A 23,847-nucleotide genomic window follows, 5' to 3' on the forward strand; every position below is an offset into this window, starting at 1 on the left:
GAGAAGAAAAGGTGCAACAATAGTTGACACAAAGACATTTTAAGATTCTCGGGAAATGAACCATGGAAGCCAGTTCCGAAACCAGAGTTTAGCATTAACCCAAGGAGAGGATGAGGAGTTGGCTGATGGACTCAGCGACATATCATCGAGATTTCCAAAAAGATGTATTTCCACAATTATGTGAACAAGGAGATAACATTTGTCATATCAAATGATATATTGATGTATGCTAGAGCCAAAACATACACAATTAAACATTGGCTGAAAGGTGCACCCGAAATATGGGCTTAGGTAGCATGATCAATGTTAGAATGGTGATCCAATAATCAATACACAAAGAATGAAGCTATCATTCATTAACTTACAATCAATAGGGTTGCTAGAAGTTTTTGAATTTTACACATCACAACCCACTTTTCGGTATTCCGGTTAGAAACAACACGGAGACCAAGAAATGAACGCAAATGGCGAGAGATATTACTATATCAAGAATTCTCAAGAGGTGGTAAAATTCCCACAACATTCTTGACATAAAAGGTGGTAATACTTCAAGGTAAAGAAGAACAAATGATGGGTAGCAAGGAACTCAAGGTATAACACAAAAACGAACAAGTTTGTGTTAGAGGGAAGACAACAAAGTGATCGATGATAACACAAATCATCGAGGCAAGGATGGTATTTCTCATCATGAATTCAATTGATATCCTAGAAAAGCTCGGAACACTGATGATGAGCACGACACATTTGTCGAGAGATTTCACGAAGATGTAATCGATCGACGATGACATCAAGTCAAATGAATGATGAAGCGAAAGGTTATTAGAACCAGGAGTAGGACACAAACTCGAAATCAAGTTTGTTGTTCAAGAAGAAATTAACATGATGAGGAAGATCGACGTAAGCTTAGCTCATCGTCAAAAATTATGCTCCGGGAAGGACCAAGTAGCACAGTTAAAATTTAGCACGATAAAGATATATCCGATCAGGCTTGGGATGACTTGAAGGTTTATTAAACTCGTAAGTAAAGAAGATTACTAAGAGTTGTTTAATCGCGATGCGGACTCGGTTCAGTTATCAGTGCCGTTGAGTGTTTAGTAACTCAGAGCCCGTGAAAAATTGGAATCAGTGAGAATGTAGTACTTGATGAAGAGCTCATAAAAAGTTATGTTGTTCCATGATAATCTCGAGATACCAGGCGGTAATACTCGACGACAGATCAAAGTATAGTTTGGACTAGGGTATTGCTCTGCAGAAGACAAGTGATCAAACTAGCATGAGAAATGGAATCAAGGAGAAACATGGTCGGAACCATGTCCACAGATACAAGATGAACTTATAACAAGGGGATAATTATTTTAAGAGAAGCTTCCATGATTAGGTATACATCGTGTCCATGGGCATGAACACAGGGTTCAAGGTCGACTCCCACCTGTTCAACGCATAACCTTTCATTCACGGCTCTACTGATAATGATTTGAGTGCGAAGATCTACCTGGTGAATTACCAGAGGAGTATGAACCTTGGAAAACTTTCGGGTTCACACATATTAAGGAAGGCATAGGTTCAACCCATCGGGGCATCTAAGAAACATATACTACAAGCTTCGAGAGTAATTATCACCAGCTCGATAGCAGGGCATGGTTGACCAATCAGAGGATAGGATTTACCAATGGCATTGTATATCAGATAAATAACTTCCAAAGTGATTGATTATGAAGGACGTTGTCGGATAAAATCCAACAAAAGACCCAGTGGTCCTCAAGGGATTTGATGTGATCATCGGTACTCAACTAGAGGAAGAAAGAATGTAAGGAGATCAGATTATAGAAACAACTGATTAATTGAAAGCTCAAAAATCAAAGAAATTATGATTTCCAAATCAAGGGATCAGAAGCAAACGCTCTGATTAAGGAAGGATAAGATGAGTAAGCTTAGGGGTACAATCGACGACAATTTGATTGGTCGAGAACCAGCTCATGTTGAAAAATGACGTCTGAGCCGGAAGGATGAATTCTAATTGCGACTGATGATTGCGAACATCCGCATCATATTGAATCAACTGTCTCAAATTGATAGTGAAAGGATGTCAATGAATAATGCTAGGCATTTGGATTTAACCATAATGCAGGCAGACAAGAATTTCTAGAGCCATAGGCTGTAGAGAATTCTCGAAAGATCAGATAATATTTCGAAGAATTTTGTGAAACACCTGAACAACTTGGGAGAAACAAATCCTCGGTAAGTGTGAGGATTAATTTGTAGGTGTATTCAAGCGACAAGGAACTGCAAGGCAGTAGGCACAAAGGATTATCAAAACAACGACGAGTATTTTGGGGTATCTTGTAATAACAAGACCAACTGGGGATGGATGTAAGAATGACAACTGTATGTAGTTATCTATAAGGGTTGACGGTGGAAGGGGAATTACAAACGCGATTAACACAAGTTCTCGGATTAACAACGAAGAGTATCTTCAGGGTCTTCTGGTGCAACAGACGATCATCGGTAATAAGGTGCTCTCCGAGTGAAAGCGATAACGAGATCCTCATGTTAGATTTAGCAAAATTCATTTATCCCGAATAGAAGAGAGATCAGAGTCCCAGAGTATATACGAGGAGTAAAAGATCCTAATACCACCCAATGGCGACGTGGGCCCGTAAGGCACACGACCATGTTAGTAAAAGTTTAGCAATGTCTAGACTCGACTTCGCCCAAGGAGATTTGGAAGGGGGATTCCTACAGGCAGTCCGCTCTGATACCAACTTGTGACGCCCCCGATTCAATCGTACACTGATCATGCACGCAAACGTGTACGATCAAGATCAGGGACTCACAGGAAGATATCACAACACAACTCTAAAACATAAATAAGTCATACAAGCATCATAATACAAGCCAGGGGCCTCGAGGGCTCGAATACAAGTGCTCGATCATAGACGAGTCAGCGGAAGCAACAATATTTGAGTATAGACATAAGTTAAACAAGTTGCCATAAGATGGCTAGCACAAACTGGGATACAGATCGAAAGAGGCGCAGGCCTCCTGCCTGGGATCCTCCTAACTACTCCTGGTCGTCGTCAGCGGGCTGCACGTAGTAGTAGGCACCTCCGGTGTAGTAGGAGTCGTCGTCGACGGTGGCGTCTGGCTCCTGGGCTCCAGCATCTGGTTGCGATAACCAGGTAGAAAGGAAAGGGGGAAAAAAGGGAGAAAAGCAACCGTGAGTACTCATCCAAAGTACTCGCAAGCAAGGAGCTACACTACATATGCATGGTATATGTGTAAAGGGCCATATCGGTGGACTGAACTGCAGAATGCCAGAATAAGAGGGGGATAGCTAGTCCTGTCGAAGACTACGCTTCTGGCAGCCTCCATCTTGCAGCATGTAGAAGAGAGTAGATGGTAAGTTCACCAAGTATCATCGCATAGCATAATCCTACCCGGCGATCCTCTCCTCGTCGCCCTGTGTGAGAGCGATCACCGGGTTATATCTGGCACTTGGAAGGGTGTGTTTTATTAAGTATCCGGTTCTAGTTGTCATAAGGTCAAGGTACAACTCCAAGTCGTCCTGTTACCGAAGATCACGGCTATTCGAATAGATAAACTTCCCTGCAGGGGTGCACCACATTACCCAACACGTTCGATCCCATTTGGCCAGACACACTTTCCTGGGTCATGCCCGGCCTCGGAAGATCAACACATCGCAGCCCTACCTAGGCACAACAGAGAGGTCAGCACGTCGGTCTAAATCCTATGGCGCAGGGGTCTGGGCCCATCGCCCATTGCACACCTGCACGTTGCGAGGGTGTCCGAAAGCAGACCTAGCCCCCTTAATACAAGCGCGGGCTTACGGTCCAATCCGGCTCGCGCCGCTCAGTCGCTGACGTCAAGAAGGTTTCGGCTGATACCACGACGTCGAGTGCCCATAACTGTTCCCACGTAGTTGGTTAGTGCGTATAGGCCAGTGGCCAGACTCAGATCAAATACCAAGAACTCGTTAAGCGTATTATTTTGAAGTAACCGCAGACGCCGACTAGGGCCAGACCCACCTCTCACCTAGGCAGTCTCAACCTGCCCTGTCGCTCCGCCACAAAGATCCACCCAGAGGGCCGTTGGGACAAAGGTCCTTTCAGCCCCCAATCCGTGAATCACTCGCGGGTGCTCCACGAGCTGACCCGACTTTAGTCACCACATGTATCATGTATAAAGTATATAGTATATACCCGTGATCACCTCCCGAGTGATCACAGCCCGATAGTATAGCACAGCAGACGGACAAGAATGTAGAGCCACAGATGGAATACTAGCATCCTATACTAAGCATGTAGGATTGCAAGTAAAGGTAACAACAGTAGTAGCAAGGACAGGCTATGCATCAGGATAGGATTAACGGAAAGCAGTAACATGCTACACTACTCTAATGCAAGCAGTAGAGAGAAGAATAGGCGATATCTGGTGATCAAGGGGGGGCTTGCCTGGAAGCTTTGTTGTACAAGAAGAAGGGTCGTCGGGGACGTAGTCGTACTCGGTGGCATCAGCGCCAGTCTCGGGGTCTACCGGGGAAGAAGAGGGGGGAAGAAACAGTAAATACGGAGCAAACAAAGCATCACAAAATATAACGAGGCAATACGCGGTGCTAGGTATGCCCTAACGCGGTAGGAGGTGATACCGACGAAGAGGGGAAACATCCGGGAAAGTATCCCCGGTGTTTCGCGTTTTTGGACAGATGAACCGGAGGGGGAAAGTTGCGTGTTCGCTATGCTAGGGATGTGTGGCGGACGAACGAGCTGCGTATCCGGATTCGTCTCGTCGTTCTGAGCAACTTTCATGTACAAAGTATTTTCATCCGAGTTACGGATTATTTTATATGATTTTTCTAAGTTTAAATAATTTTCTGAATTTCCAGGATTTATTTTAATTCGAAAATAAAAGAGAAATTGCTATGGGTACACATAAGTGTACCCGGAAGTGGTGCGCATGAGACTGACATGTGGGCCCAGTCAGCAATTGACTGGGTCAACATTGACTGGTCAAGGGGGCTCTAGGGTCCCACCTGTCACTAACTGGGACTGCCCAGTCAGCGATTTTACTGGTCAAAAGACCGGTGGGACCCATGTGTCAGTGAGACATTTCAATTAACAAATTTCTGTTATGTTAATTAGTGTTATTAGCTGTGGGGCCCAGCAGTGTGTAACACAGTGTTTAAAAGCTTAATTAATTTAACAGATTAGATGGGGGCCACATGTCATTGACTTCAATACTTTTAAACAGGCTTTTAAATGAAATGGGTCCACATGTCATTTTCAGTTATTCAAATAAATTGTTTTATTAGGTTCTAATTAGGTGGTCAGGGCAATGGTTAAACCGGGCAGGCACACACGTCAGTGGGTCAACCCACTGTTCGAACGTGCGTGCGCGCGTGCGTGCCCGTCGGTGAGTTCAGAGAATGGCGGCGTGCGCGGAGCCGGCGACTCGGGCGACCAAAACGGGCAGCCCCGGATGCCAAACGGATAAGCGCAAGGAGCGGCTGAAACAACACCGGGGCGAGGCGGCGACTACGGCGGAGCTAGCGGCAAACGGCGCTGGAGGCACAGGGAGGAGGGGAAAAGGCCGTGGAGGGCTGGAGGCTCACAGCGGAAGCGGCAGCATGCTCGATGGAGCCGGAGGAGGTCGAGGCCGAGCGGATCGACGACGAGGTTAGCGGCGGCGTCCGACGGTGTCGGAGGAGGGGGCGCCGGTCGACGAGGGGACTCTGGCGAGGGGAGCAACACGAGGGAGGCCGGATCCGCGACGGGGCCTCCCGGATCCATCCCTCTCCGGCGAGGAGGCGGCTTGGCGTGGCCTAGACGTGGAGGACCAGGCGAGTGCGGCCATGGCAAGGGCGTCTGCGTGGCGGGGGCGCGAGGACGACGATAGGCGGCGGATCCCCGGGCGTAGGCGCGGCGGCGGTGGTGGGGCTCCGGCGCGGCAGGGGATGGGGATGGGGCGCAGGGGCCTGGCGCAAGAGAACGAGAGGGAGTGGGGTATCGGTCGGGGCAGTTGGGGTCGTGCGGGAGGAGTGGGGGATGATGCGGGAGCTAGGGTTTGCGGGGTGGGAGCGGGGCCATATAGGCCAAGGCTGGGCCGGCCGGCGTAGTGGCCTGCTGGGCCAAACAGCCCAGGGAGAGGGGGGACCTTGCCCCCTTTTTTGTTTTAATTATATTTCTTTTACCATTTTAATTCATTTTAAAGTATTATGCATTTTGTAAAAACAGGGTTTCTTCACCATAATTTCCTAAGCGTTAATTAGCACACCCCGAACATTTTTGTTTTAAAGTTTGGAATTTTTTGCTGTTTGACAAAATTTCAAATTTGAATTTGAATCGTATTGAACTAACACGAGATTAGCGACAGTAATAGAGGTGACGTGGCATCATTAGCATAGGTTCACTGTAGCTTAATTATCCGGGCGTCACACCTCCTTACTGCATGAATGTAGCAGTTATGAGTCTTTATTTGAGCTAGATACTGCAGGACCCTCCTAGCAACTTCAATTATCTTTGCTCATGGTAACCAATGGTGCACACAAAGGCAGAGCTAGACTGATCTAGAGATGTCTTGCCTCCTTCTCTTCTTTCTAAAAGTTTTAGTTGTAGTTTTTTTTGAATTGGTAGATGTTTGTTTGCTTTCAGATCCCAAATCTGTTGTGGGTTGGATCATGGCTGACAATACGCCTGCAAGAGGGGGGGGGGGGAATGTGAACCCTATTACTGAAGAATGGCGCAGCAAAGTGCGCGTTAGTTTCTAGTACAGATGGAGATGTGGTGGACTGATGGGGTCTGGAGCTTGTCGTATTGACCATGCACAGGATGCCCTACAGAGGCCAAATTCACTGTTTTGACCCTTTTCCTTAACTTAAGCACGATTTGACCCAATGTTCAAAAGTTTTTCGAATCTGACCCTTTTTCTATCGCCATTGCCTTGTGGCGGTAGGGTAGCATATCCTATCGCCAAGGCCTTTGACGATAGGACTTATTTACACCATCACGCTCTGACGGTAGGACTTACTTACACCGTCACGCTTGTTCAGTGTGAAAAAGACTCTACCGCCATAGTCTTTGACGGTAGGAACATGCATGTAATTATAATAAAGGCATTCATTTTTTACAAAGAAGACCCTGGCGGTAGGGTAACACATCCTACCGCCATGACTATGTGGGTAGGGTCTTTTTTGCAAAAACGAAGATGACGTTGCATGTAAGTCCTGCCACCAAAGACCTTGACGGTAGGTTGAGTTACCGCCAAAGACAATGGCCGTAGAAAAAGCGTCAAATAAAAAAACTTTTACATATAGGGTCAGATCCTACTAAACTAACGAAAAAGGACTAACGATAAAGGGTCAAAACAGTGAACTTGGCCACCTACAGACTGAAGGAGAGCCATGATGCCATGCCATCGTGGAAACCGACGCTGCACAATTGGTTACTTTTGCTTTCTCCGCAACTTTGTTAATGGAATGAGAATTTTCCGTGCTCAAAAACAAAAACATGAAAGCAGGAATAACATTCACCAACATCTATTATCACCAGCTAGGTATGGTAAGTGTTCCCCTGTTTTATTTGGTTCACGAACTGACTGGTTACAATAACAGCACGATTTCAGATAGATAACATCTGCCGCCAAAGCATTCTCTTGGCACTTGGATTAAGTAGACGAGACTGCCCTCAGCGCATAATTAACGACTCAATTGAGCAGGGCATCGATCTTGGCCCCGACGTTGGCCTCGTCGTCCTCGAGGCGGCCCGCGGCGGCGCCCTTGTCCCACCGCAGCAGCGTCGGCACGCCCTTGAGCGCGAACCGCGGGTCCACCCTCCACGGGTGGGTGGGGTCCCTCCACGTGGGCTTGTCGCCGACGAACGCGCGCAGGAGCACCACGTCCTTGCCCAGCGACTCCAGCTTCTCGTAGATCACCGGCTCCGCCACGTTGCAGTCTGCACGCACGCCGCCCGAATCCGCTTTTGGATCAGCCAGCAGGGGTCGTGTTTAATAATTCGATACTTGGGGAAGGGGATGGGTAGGTTACCGGGGCACCAGGTGAGGGAGGAGGAGGGCTCGCGGTCGGCGAGGAAGAGCAGCAGCTTCAGCTTGCCGCCGTCGTCGCTGGCGAAGAGCCTCTCGAAGTGGCCGTCGAAGTCGGCCACCGTCGCGTCGACCTTCTCCACCGTCATCTCGGCAGCGACAGGCGAGAAGGAAGATTGGAAGCTTGGAGGGGGGGAAGATGGGGATTGCTGGGGAGTCCGAGGAAAGAAGACGGCCGACTCTTTTATTACCGCGGTCTACGGGATGGCGTGCCCTGAATATTTATTTCTTCGGATTCTCCTCTGTCTCTGTCTCACTGACGGGTCGGACCCACCCATCGCCCCGCGTGCCGTCTACGCGAACCGGAATCTCGTCCTCCGGCCGGCCCAGCAGCAGCCCATTAGCATAAGCAGAAGAGACCCAAGACCATCTGGCCCACTAGGTTCGCGTAAGCCAAATTCTGCAACGCTGCAAATCAGACTCGCTCCACTAAAAAAACAGTTCATGCTTTCGTCCCCATCTTCCCGAAAAGCTCCGGCCGGCGTCCCGCCCCCTCCCCGCTGTCGATCCGCCGACCCAGTGGCCGTCATGCGCGACCCGGCGGAGATCCGCAGCCTCCCCATCGACATCGCCTTCGCCCGCCTGCAGGAGTGGCTGGTCGACCGAAAGCGGGTGCCGCAGGACTGGCGGAAGCGCCTTGCCGCCATCCGCGCCCGCCTCGCCGCCGCCTTCTCCTCCCTCCCGCGGGACCTCCACCCCTACCTCCAAACCCTCGAGCTCGAAGGTAACCCCTCCCTCTCAGGCTTAGCTCTCGGTTCGGTTGCGCAGCGTCTGTATAAGTTTGGCGAAATCCCCACGGCGAAACCCTCGCCTAGTCACTTTTACGAGTGTCCTTAGTTCCGCAGCCCACTATTTCTGTATGCGTGGAATCTAATTCTATACTTGTGTTCTCCTTTCGTCCGGTAGAAATTGGGTACCTTGAGGCAAAGAAGATATACAGCATACTCCTGGAATCCAACACCGATAGCAGGAACATTTTTGGCCGCCTGACAGGCTCCGCGGTACGATTTACTAATTTGTTGTTTAGATAAATGTACCTGCGAGCATGGGGGTTGACATATGTTCTGATGCATATGCTATGTTTAGGGCGAATGGTATTCGATCGTTAAAGCTTATGAGAAGGACCATGTTTTCCTTGGAGAGGCAGCTCAGATCATGGTCCAGAATGTGAACTATGACATGTACTAAGTCTTTCCTTGATCTCTCATTTGGGTTATTTTTGTGCTTAACCTAGCATCTTTCATGTTTAATTTTAATCTGTTATTTTCGTTACCTCAAGACCATATCAGAGGAAACAGATGCAGAAGACTCAGCAGCAGCTAGCAGAACTGGACCGCAGGGAGGCTGACATTAAGCGACTTGCTGCTCTTTCAGCAACTAGGTATGCGGAAGCTTGCCAGGAGCTTGGTCTGCAGGTTAGCTTCTCTATCTGAGAGAAACTCTTTTGGCCTTTTGGGTTCATGGGTGTTGGTATTGTTGCTTACTGTGTTGTATTCATGTGCTGCTTGCTTTGACTTTTATCTGTAGGGGATAGATGTGCGGCAAGAACTGATAGAATCTGCAAAAACACTTCCATCAACATTTAGCAAAATCTTGGAAGTCCTGAACAGTGATACTGTCTCACAGGCCATGGAGTACTATACAACTTTTGTTAGGGACTGCCATACAGAGGATAAGGTATAGCCAGTATTACGAGGAACATAACAGATATTGGTTCTGGAAATTGCTATACAACTCCTGTGAATTTTAAGCCTGTGTTTATTGATTTAGGAGAACTACAAGTCTGTGGTACACAATCTGAAACAGTTGCAAGCTAATCCTCCTTCCCTGCACGTCTCAGTATGTAAAGAGGTGCAGAATTCACTTGGAACAGCAATGGACGGAGGAGAACCCATCGACTCTAATGTTCCTGCAGATGATATTGATTGGGACATTTCAGTGGATAATAATGGTATTGACTGGGACATTGGTGCGGTGGAACAACCTGTGGAAGAATCTGGCAATGGTTTTGGGTCTTATGAAATTATTGATGTCAATATAGAGTTGGCAGACTCTGAAACTTACGGTGTTGGTGCTTCAGCCTATCCATCTGCAGACAAAGAAGGCCTTACGTGCGATACATCCGAGAATCAGATTTGCTGGGACATCTCAACTGATAATCCTGAAGAAAGTGCTACTATCGAGAACGCCCCAACTGAATCAGGGCAATATGAATGTTTAACTGAGGAAAGAAGTCAGTTGCTGGAGAAGGAGTACAGAAATAATATCGTGGATGATTTACTTGAGGTATTTGACATTTTTAATGCCCCCTTCTAGACCTTATAAGTGTAAATGCTTTAGATGCATGTCGTATAATTACAACAATTATCCATTCTAAGGTCTTATGTTTTGTATATCAAAGGTCTCTCTTTAAGTAATCACGATGATAGTATTGTTGTTGCACCTGTACAAGGCTGCTTTGCCAACCTGTCCCTTTTTAGTAATAAGCAAATTAACCAATATTTTAGCTTCTTTTTTTTGTCCGAGGTTAGCTCATGATTTCTGACACTTGAAACAGGTAAAATCATTTTTGATCCTGCGCTCAGCGGAGATGAGAAATGCTGATACATCATCTCTACAGCATCAGGTGCAAGCAGTCTCACCTTTCGTTCTCCAACAGTATGCTCCTGAACGTTTGGAGAATATGCTTGTAGAAGTTTCCTCAGCAATCTCTCTGCTCACCAACCAGAAAACTCTTGACCTTATAATGATCCTCAACTCTAAAAGGTAAGAAGGTTTACCTTGAAAGTTCACACTCTTGCTTATCCTATATACCTAAACAAATGATACTGACTTGTGTCTTCCATTGTTGCTACAGTAGTGCACTTATTATTCCTTGTAGCGTTGTCTTGAAGGCTCAAATTAACACAGTTTTCCCTAGCAAATACATATTCCTTCTAACATTTCCTTAACTGACATTGCTTCCTTTCCTGTTCCAAGGTTTTTGGACAGATTGGTGTCAACCTTAGAGGAAAAGAAACATCATGAGGTGAAACTGCGAGAAGGCTTAGGTGATTTGTCAGTTAAGCGTATGGAGCTGCAAAATGCACTATCATCATCCTGGCCGAAGCAAGTATGTGATATTTTTTTTCTATCATAGCGTTTGATTACACGTATATTATTGTTCTCAGTGGTCCGCACTTACGTCACTTACCCTAAAAGCTTTCCATCCAAAGTGGTCTTGTGAAGAACCGCATTCTTACTTCTAATTTAAATTTGCTGAAGGACTAGTTTTGGTCCATCGTGGGCTAATAAATCCAAACACTATTACTTTCCTTGTGCTTTCTGTACTCAACCTGTATGTTAACAATTTTACTTTTCTAATGTTAGGAGGCAGCAATTACAAAAACAAGGGAACTAAAGAAGCTCTCTGAGGCAACGCTTTCATCTATGTTCGATAGCAGACCAGTGCATATAATCGGAGAGATTAATAATTTACTGAGTTCAAGTGTTAGTCAGTTAGCTGGGTGATTTGATTGATTGTACCTTCGTCCCTGAACTAAAATAAACGATATGTAAAGCAGGTTGAATATCTTATGGTATATACTTTTGCAACGTGTAGTCCTTGTTCTTGTGATGATTTTCTGCCATAAATCTTCTTAAACTATGTATGGCTTTAATTGCATTTTGAATATCAGACTCAGCCTTATGAATATGCTCTGCAGTCTACATAATAGGGCACTAGAAACGCAACATGAGTGCAGTACAGAATGCAGTTAAATTGGCCGGTGAATAATGTCATGTCGTTTCAAAAAGTTCAATTTTATCAATCATTTCAATCAAGTTCCTGAAAAATCCTAGCTGGTATTTGATCGCTCACCCAACATAAGTATTTATATGACCTAAGTAGCAAATGATAAGGCCTGATTTCAGTGCTAAACTATTGCTATGCTGTGATTTACTGGAAGCAACTGGAACATCTATTGCTTGTTTAGTGCTTACAGATGCCATGTTTTCATTCCAATACGTTTTTAAATTGGTATGCGATCAAGGCGGACTACATCTGTTATCCCTTACTTAAATGTTATTACATTGGAAACAGTAGCATGTTCGGGAAATTACAATGAAGTTACCCATACTATATTAGGTACAAGTGAGCTACTCAGGGTATTATACTGATGAATGCTAGCTATCACAATAGGATGTATCCATTATGCTGACACTGTACTACATAAAAGAGTTAGGCTTATACAACATAAATTTTAGTGATGAAGAAACTTCTGAAACCATTGGCTTGATCGCTTTGGATATCGTTTCAGACCATCCTTGTAGTTGATGTAGTTAAGACCAAACCGAACACTATAACCATCCACCCACTCGAAGTTGTCAAATAGCGACCATGCAAAGTATCCTCGCACGTCAACTCCTTGCCTGACATGTCATGCAGATACTTCATTGTTTTGGCATAAATCGAGTTAAAGCATTGTGATATTACTCCCTGCGCCCATAATATAAGAGCGTTTTTGACACTACACTAGTGTAAAAAATGCTCTTATATTATGGGACGGAGGGAGTAGTTATTAACGAATCTAATTATCTACATGTAGTCAATCTTCAAACTCACTTTAGGGCTCTTTGAACATAGAATATGTGTTGCTGGTAGAATTCTATTCTGGTATTGTCAATTAAGGCTTCTTGAAGAGGTAAATTTTCATTGTTAATTTCATCAACACCTGCAATACAAGTGTTTCTTCAAGTAAGCAGTGGAGCAAATTGGCATTGTTTGCAGTTATGCTTTTCTACCATTTTCTGTGATGTAGATAGTAGGGTTGTTATATGTCTTCTTGGTATATAGCAGTAGTTCTTCTATTCCTCTTGGATAGATATAGAGCCAAGAAGAGCCAGCCTGGAGACAAATATATTTCCGTTAAATAGTATAAAACTAGACCGGGTTACAAATGTCCAACATGAATGAAGATGATATGTCTGTGAGCAAGTCATACCTTTGGGCCAATATACGTTCCATTTCTTTCCACTGTTGCATGCGGAGAAACTATTAGCTCATCCGATCTATTCGAAAGCAGAATAAAGATCAGATAGCTTACATACCTCTTTGATCAGTTTGTGAATCAGTACTGTAGCTTTCTTTAGTATTGCTTTTGTGTTTAGTATTCCGAGCATATCTTGCTGAATAGTAATTAAGGCCAATGAAATCAAATGATCCTTTTACAGCCCTTGCCTGCTCTTTTGTGAATTTTGGTAATCTGTTACCAACCAGTGTTTTCATGCTGAGTGGATAATGTCCCTTGGTTAAGGGATCCATGAACCTGTTCAATTTATGAATGAGTTATGTGAATAAAAAAGTTTCAATAATTTGCCAATTGCAGTGGCTTGAAACTTCATGGATAAACCTGAAGTACATGTTGGATTTACTGAACTCACCATCCATACATGAAGTCCAATGCACGCTTGGAAGCATCCTTGTCTTCTTTGGAATTTGAGTAGGGAATTATCCAATTACTAACTATTGTAATGCTGATCTTCCCTTTTTGCTCTATCTGTGTGATTAATGACTAATTGATTTATCACTGTAAAATAACAAGCTGGCAAAATGTATGGATGTTTGTTAATAAAAACTATTTAGACTTTCCTTGTTCCTGTTAGGAGATACCATTGTATTTTGTATGGTCGATATTTAACTAGAAGATCTGTGGCAACTGACAGTTTTGTATACATCGAAAACTGCCAGTCCTTACTTCTGAGAGTAGATTGTGTAGGCAATGTTTCTGGTGTTTTGGTTCTACTGCAAGGAACCTCATATGGCCATAAGTTAGAAGATTTATGCTAATACTGTATATACTGTTCACATGCTAGAATGTGTTTTAATCTATTTACCATAGTTCTTCACCTGTATTTTGGTACTGAAAATAACCACAGTGAAGAAATCCAAGTCGTACCTGGTATTTGTCTCTGTACACTTGAACTGCTGCTGCATGAGCCAGAAGTTGATTATGAGCTACTATATAAGGTTCCCTTCCCGAGTCTCCCATGCTACAACCTGGCTTTGCCGAAGACGAGCATCTACCAGGTGCGTATGTACCACTAGAATAGCCACCAATACTGAAACTCCAAGGCTCGTTGAATGTTATCCAGTACTTTACCCTGTCACCAAACTCCCTGAAGCAGATGCTGGCATAGTCCTTGAAATCTTCCCTGATAATGTTGGCACAGCTTGAATAAGTTCAGTTTTGTTTTCTTTTTCTTAGAATATCATCTTGTTTCTTGTTGTTGATCAGAGTAATGAGTTTGGATCCATGAACAAATATTCATGAGTGTATAGGTCATGTTTTACTTACACAATAAGCTGGCTTAAGAAGCCACCATACTGCTGTTCTAATACTTGCGGGGAGTCCCAGTGAAAAAGGGTCACAAATGGTTCAATACCTGCATTGTTGGTTAGACATTATAGGATGCAAACACATAATAATACCAGAAAAACAACTTTTACCTTCCGAAATGAGTTTATCGATGAGATTGTTGTAGTAATTGATTCCTTCCATGTTGACCCCTCCACTCAATTTCCCACCTGTACCCATGGTACCATTGCATGAGCTAGTTGATTGTGATCAATATCTATTTCTTGTTAATCTAGATCGATTCTCAGTTAGAAGTGTGTCAGGGTTTCGGTACATATCAGTGGGAAAGGTTTGCAAGTTTTGGCTGTACCGCTGTAGTAACGAATGGTTAGCTGGCTTTGTCAAAACGTGTGGGATTAGTTGCGCACTTCACATCTGGAGTGTATTTAACTATAAGGTCATGAAGATTCTTTTACCATTAGCCGAGAATATAAGCCCTACATGTATAAGAAAACTGTAAAAGGCTAAGAGAATACTTACTAGGCAGAATAAAGGTTATGAGAATACTTACTAGGCAGAATACGTGACCAAGAAAGAGAAAATCTATAGGCATTAAAGCCCAAATCCTTCATGATGTTGACATCGTCCTACACAAACAAGGTGGATGACACCTGATAGTATTAGGCATTGAGGTGAATATATATTAGTGGTCACTAGTTAGCATAATCAGTATAAGCACTACCTTGTACCGGTGGTAGGAGTCTATTGCTACGTCTCCATTGCTTCCATTTGCTATCTTTTCTGAATTTAGAAATTAGAGAAACTTTGATTACAAATCACCATAGCTAGTCTGAAACTCTGAACATGAATGAAGTACTTCTTTCATTGAGATTATGGAAGCACTTCTTTCATGCATAGGTAAACCGTCTTGAGTTATGGAGCAGATGCTAAAGGTGAGACACTGGCCAGCATCAATGCTAAGGGATATGAGGATAGGCGCTAAGATCAAAATGCTTGCCGGCAGCGCTAAGCTTAGCATTACAGCACAAAGCTAAAAAGTTATTTAAATCAGTTCATGCATATCGTTTTTCAGTGTAAATGATTTTTTTAGGCCCTTAACACCTACAGGTGGCGCTAGGAGATATGGCAAATGAAGCTTAAAGATGTAATTGGACATAGAAAACTGATTTGTCTATCTTATGTCCAAAGTATGGCTGCTAAGGGTGCGGATGCTCTCTTAGGCCTTGTACAATGGGAGATGCTTAGGGAGGTGCTTAGAAAAATAAACCGGTTTTTCTGAAGCACCGGTACCTATTTCTATAGAAGAGACGCTTAGTTAAGCGTCTACCCTGTACAAATAAGCACTGGTGCTCAAGGAAATCCTGGTTTATTTCTCTAAGCACCTCTCCTAAGCATCTCCCATTGTACAAGGCCTTAGGGGCACAGCAGTGAGCCAAAGCCAAAAAATAAAGTTTTTTGTTTGTTGGTATTTTCACATGATGTAACTGAAGTATGGCGTACGAAGAGTGATTGTTTAAACTATTAGACGTTCAAATTGTTTTTTTTCCTTTGCGCTTCCTTTTGTCTTTTGCTGTGCTTGTCGGTAGGTGCGTATGAGCATTGTTGCCCCTTTACCAGCTATGAGCCTATGACCTTTCTGAATAATGAATTACCTTTGGTTCCTCACAGATCAGTGACCAGATGGGTGAAGACCACTTTTAAGTCATAATTAAATTTGCTTTTTGTATGAAAAGTACTTTAAAATTCTATAAATCAGGTCCACATGTTATATCAATGTTTTTTCCATTTAAGGTTATTCACATGTTATGGTAAAAAAAACACTGAACTAGTTTTCTTTAATGTAGTGAACTGAACCAGCTAAAAAAGTGGCAGTACCATGCTAGTAGAAATCAGTACTCCATCCGTACCAAAATACAAGGCGTTTTCGTAGACTAGTTTAGCTAACAAAAACGTCTTATATTTTGGTGCAGAGGTGGTAGATTATATGTGCTTGTTCATTCGAAAATTATCATTTTTGCTTGCTTGTTAGGAAGTCGAGCGGCAAGTGCTTTGTTTTTGCTTTTCCTTTTGAGAAATTTCAAGTGATTAGCCTCTCTCAGTTTTATGTTTACTTATTATTGTTCAGTTATTCATACTTCTCGTTAGTACTGGAACGAAAGGATTAGAAGTTCTTCATTTTGTGTGCTAGCCCTCCTGGGAAGAGCCCTCCTGGGAAGGAGGCTACGTCCAAAAGGCAAGTTGTGACGTTTACTTTGTAAATTACGAGGCATCGCATGCCATGTACCCTGGTAACTTGGTAAGTAGCGGCAACTATACAGAAAATAATAGAATAGGAATGCATTAGTTGTTTATGACAAATTAAGCACAGTTAAAAAAAAAACAAAGACGAAACGCTGTGTGTGTGTGTGTGTGTGTGTGTGTGTGTGTGTGTGTGTGTGTGTGTGATCTTGAGCAGAAACAAGGACCTGGGTGATTGTGAGTGAAGGCGTCCCAGATGCTGGGTCCTCTGCCGCCTTCCCTCACAGCACCTTCGTACTGCATCAGCGTCACACAAGGTGCATCAGAGCTTCTAACTCTTTCGTTCCAGCAATCTCCAGATTGTGCTAGAACTTACCTGGTACGCCGAAGAGGCCGTGCCGAAGAGGAAGTCCCTGGGGAACTGACTCCTCCCGATCTTGCCTGGATTCGCGTCGGCCCGCGCCGCCGTCGAGGAAAGCAAGATCATGAGCAGCAGGGACATGGCTGCACGTCCTCCTCTGGTTTCTTTCTCTCCGTGTGCTAATGTGCTCACCGCGGCTGGCTATGTATAGGGTGTTTCTGTTTCTGGAGAGCAACTGGGTGATGGAAGAAGCGGAAATCATTGTGCCCGGCTGCCTGCCTTTACAAGTCGCGCCAGTGATGCCACTGAGCGAACAGTCATCAGCGAAAACTTTGCCGCGCTGAATCGCTGATGGAGCACATAATAATCCATGGGTGAAGCCTTGTATTTCGTCGGTACGTGTTCGGTGGTTCAGGTATTCCCTTATCTGATAGTAGTCGTAAAGTTTATGCTGTTTTTTTTTTGCGGATTTATAAAAAAAATCCTTAACGACGCTCGAAAATGTATTTAAGCGGATAAACAATATGCCTTGTTCATAAGAAAATATGTGGTCTATTCTAAATAAAGGGTCTTTGGATAAGCGATATTTGGATACTGTCCATGAGAGCTAGAACACGTGAACACATGAAACAAGCCGGTCCTCATGAGTGTTTCTTATGTATATACTCGAATAACTTGTCGTGAAAAGAATATTATCGACGTTTGATTTGATTGAAATTCTGGTCTTGAGCATCGAAGGAGCAGCAAAAAGGCATCACATTCCTGGTCCCATGCACGACCAGCCATTCCCAGGCACCACCGGAGTCGCCGATCTAGGGGAGGCAGAAAGTGCCACCTTCCTATATCAGCAGCACCCAAGCACGATCTCCTCCTAAAGATTAATAATCACGCCTATCCAATCTTAAACAGTACCGGCACGGCGGCACCCATGATCTAGTAAATCGTTATTTTTTGCTCTAGAGTAGGGCACCGGCACCACGGCTTGCCGGAGCAGAGCAACGCACAAGTGAGCTCATACATTCCATCCACGGAAATCACCTTTCGGAGGCCCCCAAATTTCGACGGTCCGGACGAGCTCGAGGCCCATGGCACTTGCCAAATCAGGCCATGGGTGGTGCGTGCGCTGCAATTTGGACTCGAAGTGACAGGTTAAACTCGAGCCCTCCATCCATCCACCCGGCCGGGACGTGACCCCTGCGGTTAAACGCATTCATTCACGCAGAATCATGAAGGCCGCGCACGGCTCCGTGGGAAGGACATGATGGTGTCTGGATCGTTTCTTGCTGGTTGCTGCGACTGTGTTGAGTTGCTTCAGATGGGACAATAATGATGTTGTTATAGCTCAAGGAGCAGTGATCAAATTGAATGGAACGTCACATTCTTCCCTTTTTTCGGACCAAAAGGTCTCAGATCTATGGATCAAAGCAGCAATGCACGCATCCTTAAATAAAAATAAATAAAGAAAATACATCAAGGTCTTTGGAGGGCTGATCTCCTACTTCGTTCTAAAAGAGCTGATGGCCTGCCGCCGCCGCCTCTTCATCACCGGAGCGCAGTCCTGCTGGATTACCGCCCTGGAGAACAAACTATTGGAGGAAGATCGCCGGATCCAAGATTCTAACCTCCAAAAAAACTCACATGCCTCAAGCCGGCACCAGAGGCTGCACCAACGTGATGAAGAGGGGGCCAGAGGACCAAATTGCCAATGGAAGCTGCCGCCGACACCACACCAACAAACTCTGCAAATGCTAACCTCACCGGCCAGAGAGGCTGGCATGAATCTACACCAAACGAGCCATCAACAGCCATGTAGCTGACAAAGTTGAGATGAGGAGGCTCGAAACAACTATATTTGCCAGATCGGCGCTGCTGCCACCACCACCAAAAAAAAACCATTGTGTAACCCTACTAAAAACCCTAAGGCGGGGAAAAACTAGAGCTCTATCCTGTAGACAGTGCTCTCCCCGCACTCCCACATCAGGAGAGCTGGTGCAAAAGGAGGCGGGACGACGACCTAATGGCGTAGGAGGGTGTGGTGACATGGTGCGCCAATTTTTTTTATCCTCCCTACGGTTTGAAGAGGAGAGAGATGTCCCGAGTGTAGAATGTCACATTCTTCGACAAGGTCATCAGTGTTGAATCGATACTCCCTCCGTTCCATAAATTTTCTCGTTTTGAACTAAAACCGACAAAAAACATGCAATGGAGGGAGTATCTTGCAATGTCGCACATCCAAGAGTATGTATCCCGAGCCGGCACAAGGCACAGTGGATGTTGGACACAGATCATCTGAATCCAGTATGTCCGTATTTCACCAATGGGTAGAATGAACTTGGGTGATTTAATTTATCTTACATTCTTATCGCACCACACGTAAATACTCCCTCCGTTTGGAAATAAGTTGAGTGGTTTTAGTTCGAACTAAAACCACGCCACTTATTTCCTAATGGAGGTAATAGATAATACCTAAGCCAACAGTCTTGGTATCGTGGTTTAGTAGGAACCATGATTACTTGCCAATACCACCATGGAGGATTAGCTGTGATGAATAGGCAAACAAAATGTGCAAAAGATGGACTAAACTTGCCAAGAGCTGATGCTGATGTGATGAAACAGCACACCATATCAACTGATGTGATGTAACAGTAGTAGCCTAGAGCAGCTAATTGTGAACTTCAAGTGCGTCACACTCTTCTCAATCACCATAAGCAAAACTTCAATAGTTCGCAATGAGTATATGTTTACATCCATCCATGTAGCTAGAGCCATGTAAACACGAAGACGAAGGTTGCTACTAAATTATAAAGTTGACAAAACTGAAGAGCAGCTGCATGCCTAACAGATATCCATCCAAGAGCGCGTGTTGCCGCCGCTCCATTAATTCCTCCAGCTACAGGCCCGCCTCGGCTGCTCGCCGGGGCGTGCTCTTCCGGCGGCTCCCGTTCTGCCGGAAGCCGCTGGACCTGGTCGTCGTCGTCGACTCGTCGTTGCTGGACCGGGTGCTCGAGCTGTTCTCCTCCATGTCGAGGTTCGAGCTCTCCTCCTTGGGCGCCCTGTTCCTCTTGTTGCCATTGCCTTCAGGGTCGTCGTTCTCCTTGAGCTTTGCGTCGTCTCCTTCTGCGTCGCCATGAACGCCCGCTGCCGAGTTCTTGGGTTCTGCTAGATCGACCTTGTCGGGGGCGCGCTGCTTTTGGGGCCTTCCTCTCCTCTTCCTCGCAGGCACGACCTCTTCGCCGCTGCTCATCTTGTCTTCATGGCTCCTGCCGTTGGCGATGGGCTTCCTTCCTCTGCCTCTTCCCCTACCCATTGATCCAATCCAGCAGTGCCTCCTCTGTAGATGTATTGAGAAATTATTACCGGACAAACTCGATGCTCAACTGCTTGGTGCAGCTGCTTCTGCTCGTCTGGGTTACTTCTCGGAAGCAAGATTTTTGGCTGCTAAAACCTTGATCTAGAAATCTGCAAGAAAAAGGACCGATGGCTTACAATTTAATCCGGGGTTGGATTTAAGTACCAGTATATATCATTTCCACCAAAATAATAATAATAAGCAGTATCTCCGTGTTCGAATGAGATCCGTAGGAATCGGGAAGGTGAAGCAACAAATATCCCCATCAAATCTCAGATTGAAACACATCCATACATAGAACACGCAAAAGAAGGAAAACAACGTAAGCTAATCAGGAAAAAGGAAGCATCCAATCCAATACAGGAGGGAGGAAGGATGGTGTAGCCGACCTTGCATCAAAGAAGCATCTGGCTCAAGAAGCGTCTCTTGCACCGCATCCCATTTCTCCAGGCCCAGCAGAGGTGAAGAGCGCCGGATGGAAAAAAGCAAATGGATTGGCTGCGAACTCCGGATTCAGAGCAGAGGCCGGCGGATCAGGAGGCCGTATGGGAGTTTGGGGAAAGCTAGGAGATTCTTGAATGAGTAGGCCTGTAGGTGGTAGTGGTAGCAGCAGCAGGCAGTGGTCTAGTGCTACTACTGGGCGCTCGGCTGCTCGAGCTCCTCCAGACAGCGGCTGTAGCCGCAGCAGGGACAGCGTACACACTGCGCACACCACGCGCAGGAGAGAGAGGGATGGGGGAGGGGGGCTCGCTTGCTTTGCTGGGCCGCTTTCCCGTGGCTCGCTCGGCTCTCACTCGCTTTGTTTACGGTTTACCAACCGTTGAAAACGAGCTGCGGCTGCTCCGCCGTGGTGCAGTGTAGCGCAGTGCAACTGGCCTGACAAAGCGCCAAATGTTTATTGGCGCGGGCAGCCGTAGCACGGCGCGGTTACCGCTGCGTGATGGCCGGGCTACTGTTTCATTGGTGTTTGGTGCGTATGTGCTCTCGAGGGATTCAAAAAGAAACGGTGGCGACGGACGGGAGGACGGACGGACAGGACAGGAGGGATCCCAAGACTGACAGCCGAGAAAACCAGGGGCTACGGCCAAGCCCAGCGTGGAGCTCCTCTCCTGTCCTCGCTCTGCCCCATAACGGATGTGTTGTTCATTTCTTTGCTGGATAAAAGAACACTAGTAGTTGATTTTTCTTTCAAACTATTTTCGGACGCTGATAACTCTCCCACGTGTGGCATATTAGATATCCGCACATACACTGTGTGTGGCGTAAGCAGGAGGCAGCCCACACGGGGCATGTATGGGCGAACATTAAAACTGCCCACACGGGTAGGCGCAAACTACTTCGTGTCACACGCCTAACAAGTATTTACTCATCCTCATCCTGCGCGTGTGGCACGAAGCAAATATGCCCACACGTCCTGGCATCCTGCGCGTGCCGGCGTTAGTTACCCGCGGGATGACGTTTTAGTTACCCTGGGATGGCAACTTTAGTTATCCGGGATGGCAAATGTGGTTGTAAAAGCATAACAACTCTCTCTGTTTTGGTTAACTATAGTTGCCATGTCTAATTTATGGTAGTTGCCGCGTGTAATCAAATCATAGTTGCCGTGTGTGATTAACTACTTGCCACATGTGGTCAAACAATAGTTGCCATGTGTGTTTACCTAGTTGCCATGTGTGTTTACCTGGTTGCCACGTACGCGCAACTGCAGTTGCCACGTGTGGTCCGACCATAGTTGTCATGTATGGTTAATTATAGTTGCCATGTGTGTTTACTTGCTTGCCACGTACGCGTAACTGCAGTTGCCATCTATTAACGTACGAGCATCTTGTGGGCGAAGAGCAGTTCACCCACACCGGCGACACGCGGGCAGACTAGATGTTGAGTGTGTGTGTGGGGGTGCGGGGGGGACTGGTTCGCTCACACGGCGCAGCCGGCAACCACGCGCTGCGGGTCATGTGGGCGAGCGCTCTAACGCCCACACAACTTGCTATGCCTACGTGACACTGATGGCTAGCCCATATTGGCATGAGAAATATAGAACATGCCTAATGGCCAAGGCCGACGTGGGGTGGCTATGGCACCGGCGGCTAGCCCACGTTGGCATGAGAAATTTACAAGCTCTCTTAAAGGGGGAGCACATCCTTGGACTAACCAATGTGTGTTTTGCCAAAGGTCGTCCTTATAGTGCTTGCATTGTCGGAAAGCTACATGAAAAAGCTCATAAAGTGAAGACTATCATCACCGCCTTGAGGCTCCTTGAGCTTATCCATTTGGATCCTTTTGGGCCTCCAACTTATGATAGTTTGGGAGGGAGGAGGTATTGCCTTCTCATTGTCGATGACTTCACAAGATATACTTGGATGTTCTTTTTCAAGACCAAAGATGAAACTCAAGAAACCTTCATCAACTTTGCCAAAGAAGCTCAACGTCAACATAATTGTGAAATCAAGGCAATTCGAAGTGACAATGGCACAGAGTTCAAGGACTACACGATGGATGAATTCTTGAGTGAAGAGGGGATAAAGCATCAATATGCCGCACCATATACTCCCCAACAAAATGGTGTTGCAGAGAGGGAGAATCGGACTCTTAGTGAGATGGCTAGGACCATGCTTGACGAGTACAAGTCTCCATACAAGCTTTGGGCCGAAGCCATCAACACCGTGTGTCATGCTTCAAACCGGCTTTATCTTCGCAAGCTCAATAACAAGACCCCGTATGAACTCCTAATCAGGAGAAAGCCTAACGTCAAATACTTTCGGGTATTCGGTTGTAAGTGTTTCATTCTAAACTAGAAATCCCAGTTAGCTAAGTTTGAGCCTAGAACTTATGAGGGCATATTTGTTGGATATGCCTCAAACTCTCATGCTTACCGAGTTCTCAATAAATCCACCGGATGCATTGAGGAAACGGTAAATGTGGAGTTTGATGAAGATAACGGCTCTCGTGTGGAGCAAATTGTTCCTAGTGTTGTAGGTGATGAGGATCCTTCACGAGCTATAAGGACGATGGGGATAGTCCACATTCTTCCACAAGAAACACCCCAAGTCCAAGTAGAAGAAGGATTAAGAGCCCCTCTTGTGAAGTCTCCACAAGGGAAGTCATCACCGGCACCTCTTGTACAAGATGCTACGAGATATCATGAACATATCCAAGAACAAGATCAAGTCCATCATATTCCCGAGCAAGATCAAGGGTAAGCTCATTCAAATGGTGAAGAACCAATTATTGAGGCTCAAGATCAAGCTCAAGTTCGTGATCAAGATCAACCCCAACCGCAAGTTTCTTCATCATCTTCACTTCCCAATGAGCAATAACTTGTGGTTGCAAAGAGAAGGGTGTCTCCAAGGCTAAAACAATCTCAAGGACAAGCTTCTTCCTCAAGTCCAAAACCAAGTGAAGAAGAGCTTGCAATCAAAGAGCAAAAA

General features: G+C 45.5%; 3 protein-coding genes across 6 annotated transcripts; 1 reads left to right on the plus strand and 2 right to left on the minus strand.

The window, feature by feature from the left end:
* The first annotated feature begins 8,031 nt into the window (after positions 1-8,031).
* On the plus strand, positions 8,032-11,711 carry LOC123164014 (CDK5RAP3-like protein). Of its 2 annotated transcripts, none has more exons than XM_044581434.1 (9): positions 8,032-8,839; positions 9,022-9,116; positions 9,202-9,296; positions 9,395-9,530; positions 9,643-9,792; positions 9,886-10,401; positions 10,673-10,881; positions 11,095-11,227; positions 11,485-11,711. In XM_044581434.1, exons 1-9 carry the CDS (start codon positions 8,047-8,049, stop codon positions 11,623-11,625), a joined length of 2,268 nt encoding a protein of 755 aa, XP_044437369.1. In that variant the 5' UTR covers positions 8,032-8,046; the 3' UTR covers positions 11,626-11,711. The 2 variants fall into 2 exon arrangements, with proteins under 2 accessions (XP_044437369.1, XP_044437370.1); XM_044581435.1 differs by having other exon boundaries at positions 9,742-9,792.
* A 425-nt stretch (positions 11,712-12,136) lies between these two features.
* On the minus strand, positions 12,137-17,354 carry LOC123164015 (beta-glucosidase 24). Of its 3 annotated transcripts, XM_044581437.1 has the most exons (13): positions 17,086-17,332; positions 16,937-17,006; positions 15,193-15,251; positions 15,022-15,097; positions 14,603-14,680; positions 14,451-14,538; positions 14,052-14,307; positions 13,537-13,652; positions 13,204-13,421; positions 13,098-13,129; positions 12,898-13,000; positions 12,719-12,827; positions 12,137-12,525 (listed from the first exon to the last, which is right to left on the minus strand). In XM_044581437.1, the coding sequence occupies exons 1-13, from the start codon at positions 17,209-17,211 to the stop codon at positions 12,357-12,359; spliced, it is 1,500 nt and encodes a 499-aa protein (XP_044437372.1). In that variant the 5' UTR covers positions 17,212-17,332; the 3' UTR covers positions 12,137-12,356. The 3 variants fall into 3 exon arrangements, with proteins under 3 accessions (XP_044437372.1, XP_044437373.1, XP_044437371.1); XM_044581438.1 differs by lacking the exon at positions 16,937-17,006 and having other exon boundaries at positions 12,137-12,544; positions 17,086-17,354; XM_044581436.1 differs by lacking the exon at positions 16,937-17,006 and having other exon boundaries at positions 17,086-17,353.
* Positions 17,355-19,736: 2,382 nt separating this feature from the next.
* Positions 19,737-21,194, minus strand: LOC123168900 (uncharacterized). The gene is made up of 2 exons (XM_044586762.1): positions 20,809-21,194; positions 19,737-20,529 (listed from the first exon to the last, which is right to left on the minus strand). Exon 2 carries the CDS (start codon positions 20,375-20,377, stop codon positions 19,961-19,963), a length of 417 nt encoding a protein of 138 aa, XP_044442697.1. The 5' UTR covers positions 20,378-20,529; positions 20,809-21,194; the 3' UTR covers positions 19,737-19,960.
* Between the last annotated feature and the right edge of the window lie 2,653 nt (positions 21,195-23,847).

The sequence above is a fragment of the Triticum aestivum genome, chromosome 7D (genome assembly GCF_018294505.1).
Source record: "Triticum aestivum cultivar Chinese Spring chromosome 7D, IWGSC CS RefSeq v2.1, whole genome shotgun sequence".
In the NCBI taxonomy this organism is placed as follows: domain Eukaryota; kingdom Viridiplantae; phylum Streptophyta; class Magnoliopsida; order Poales; family Poaceae; genus Triticum; species Triticum aestivum.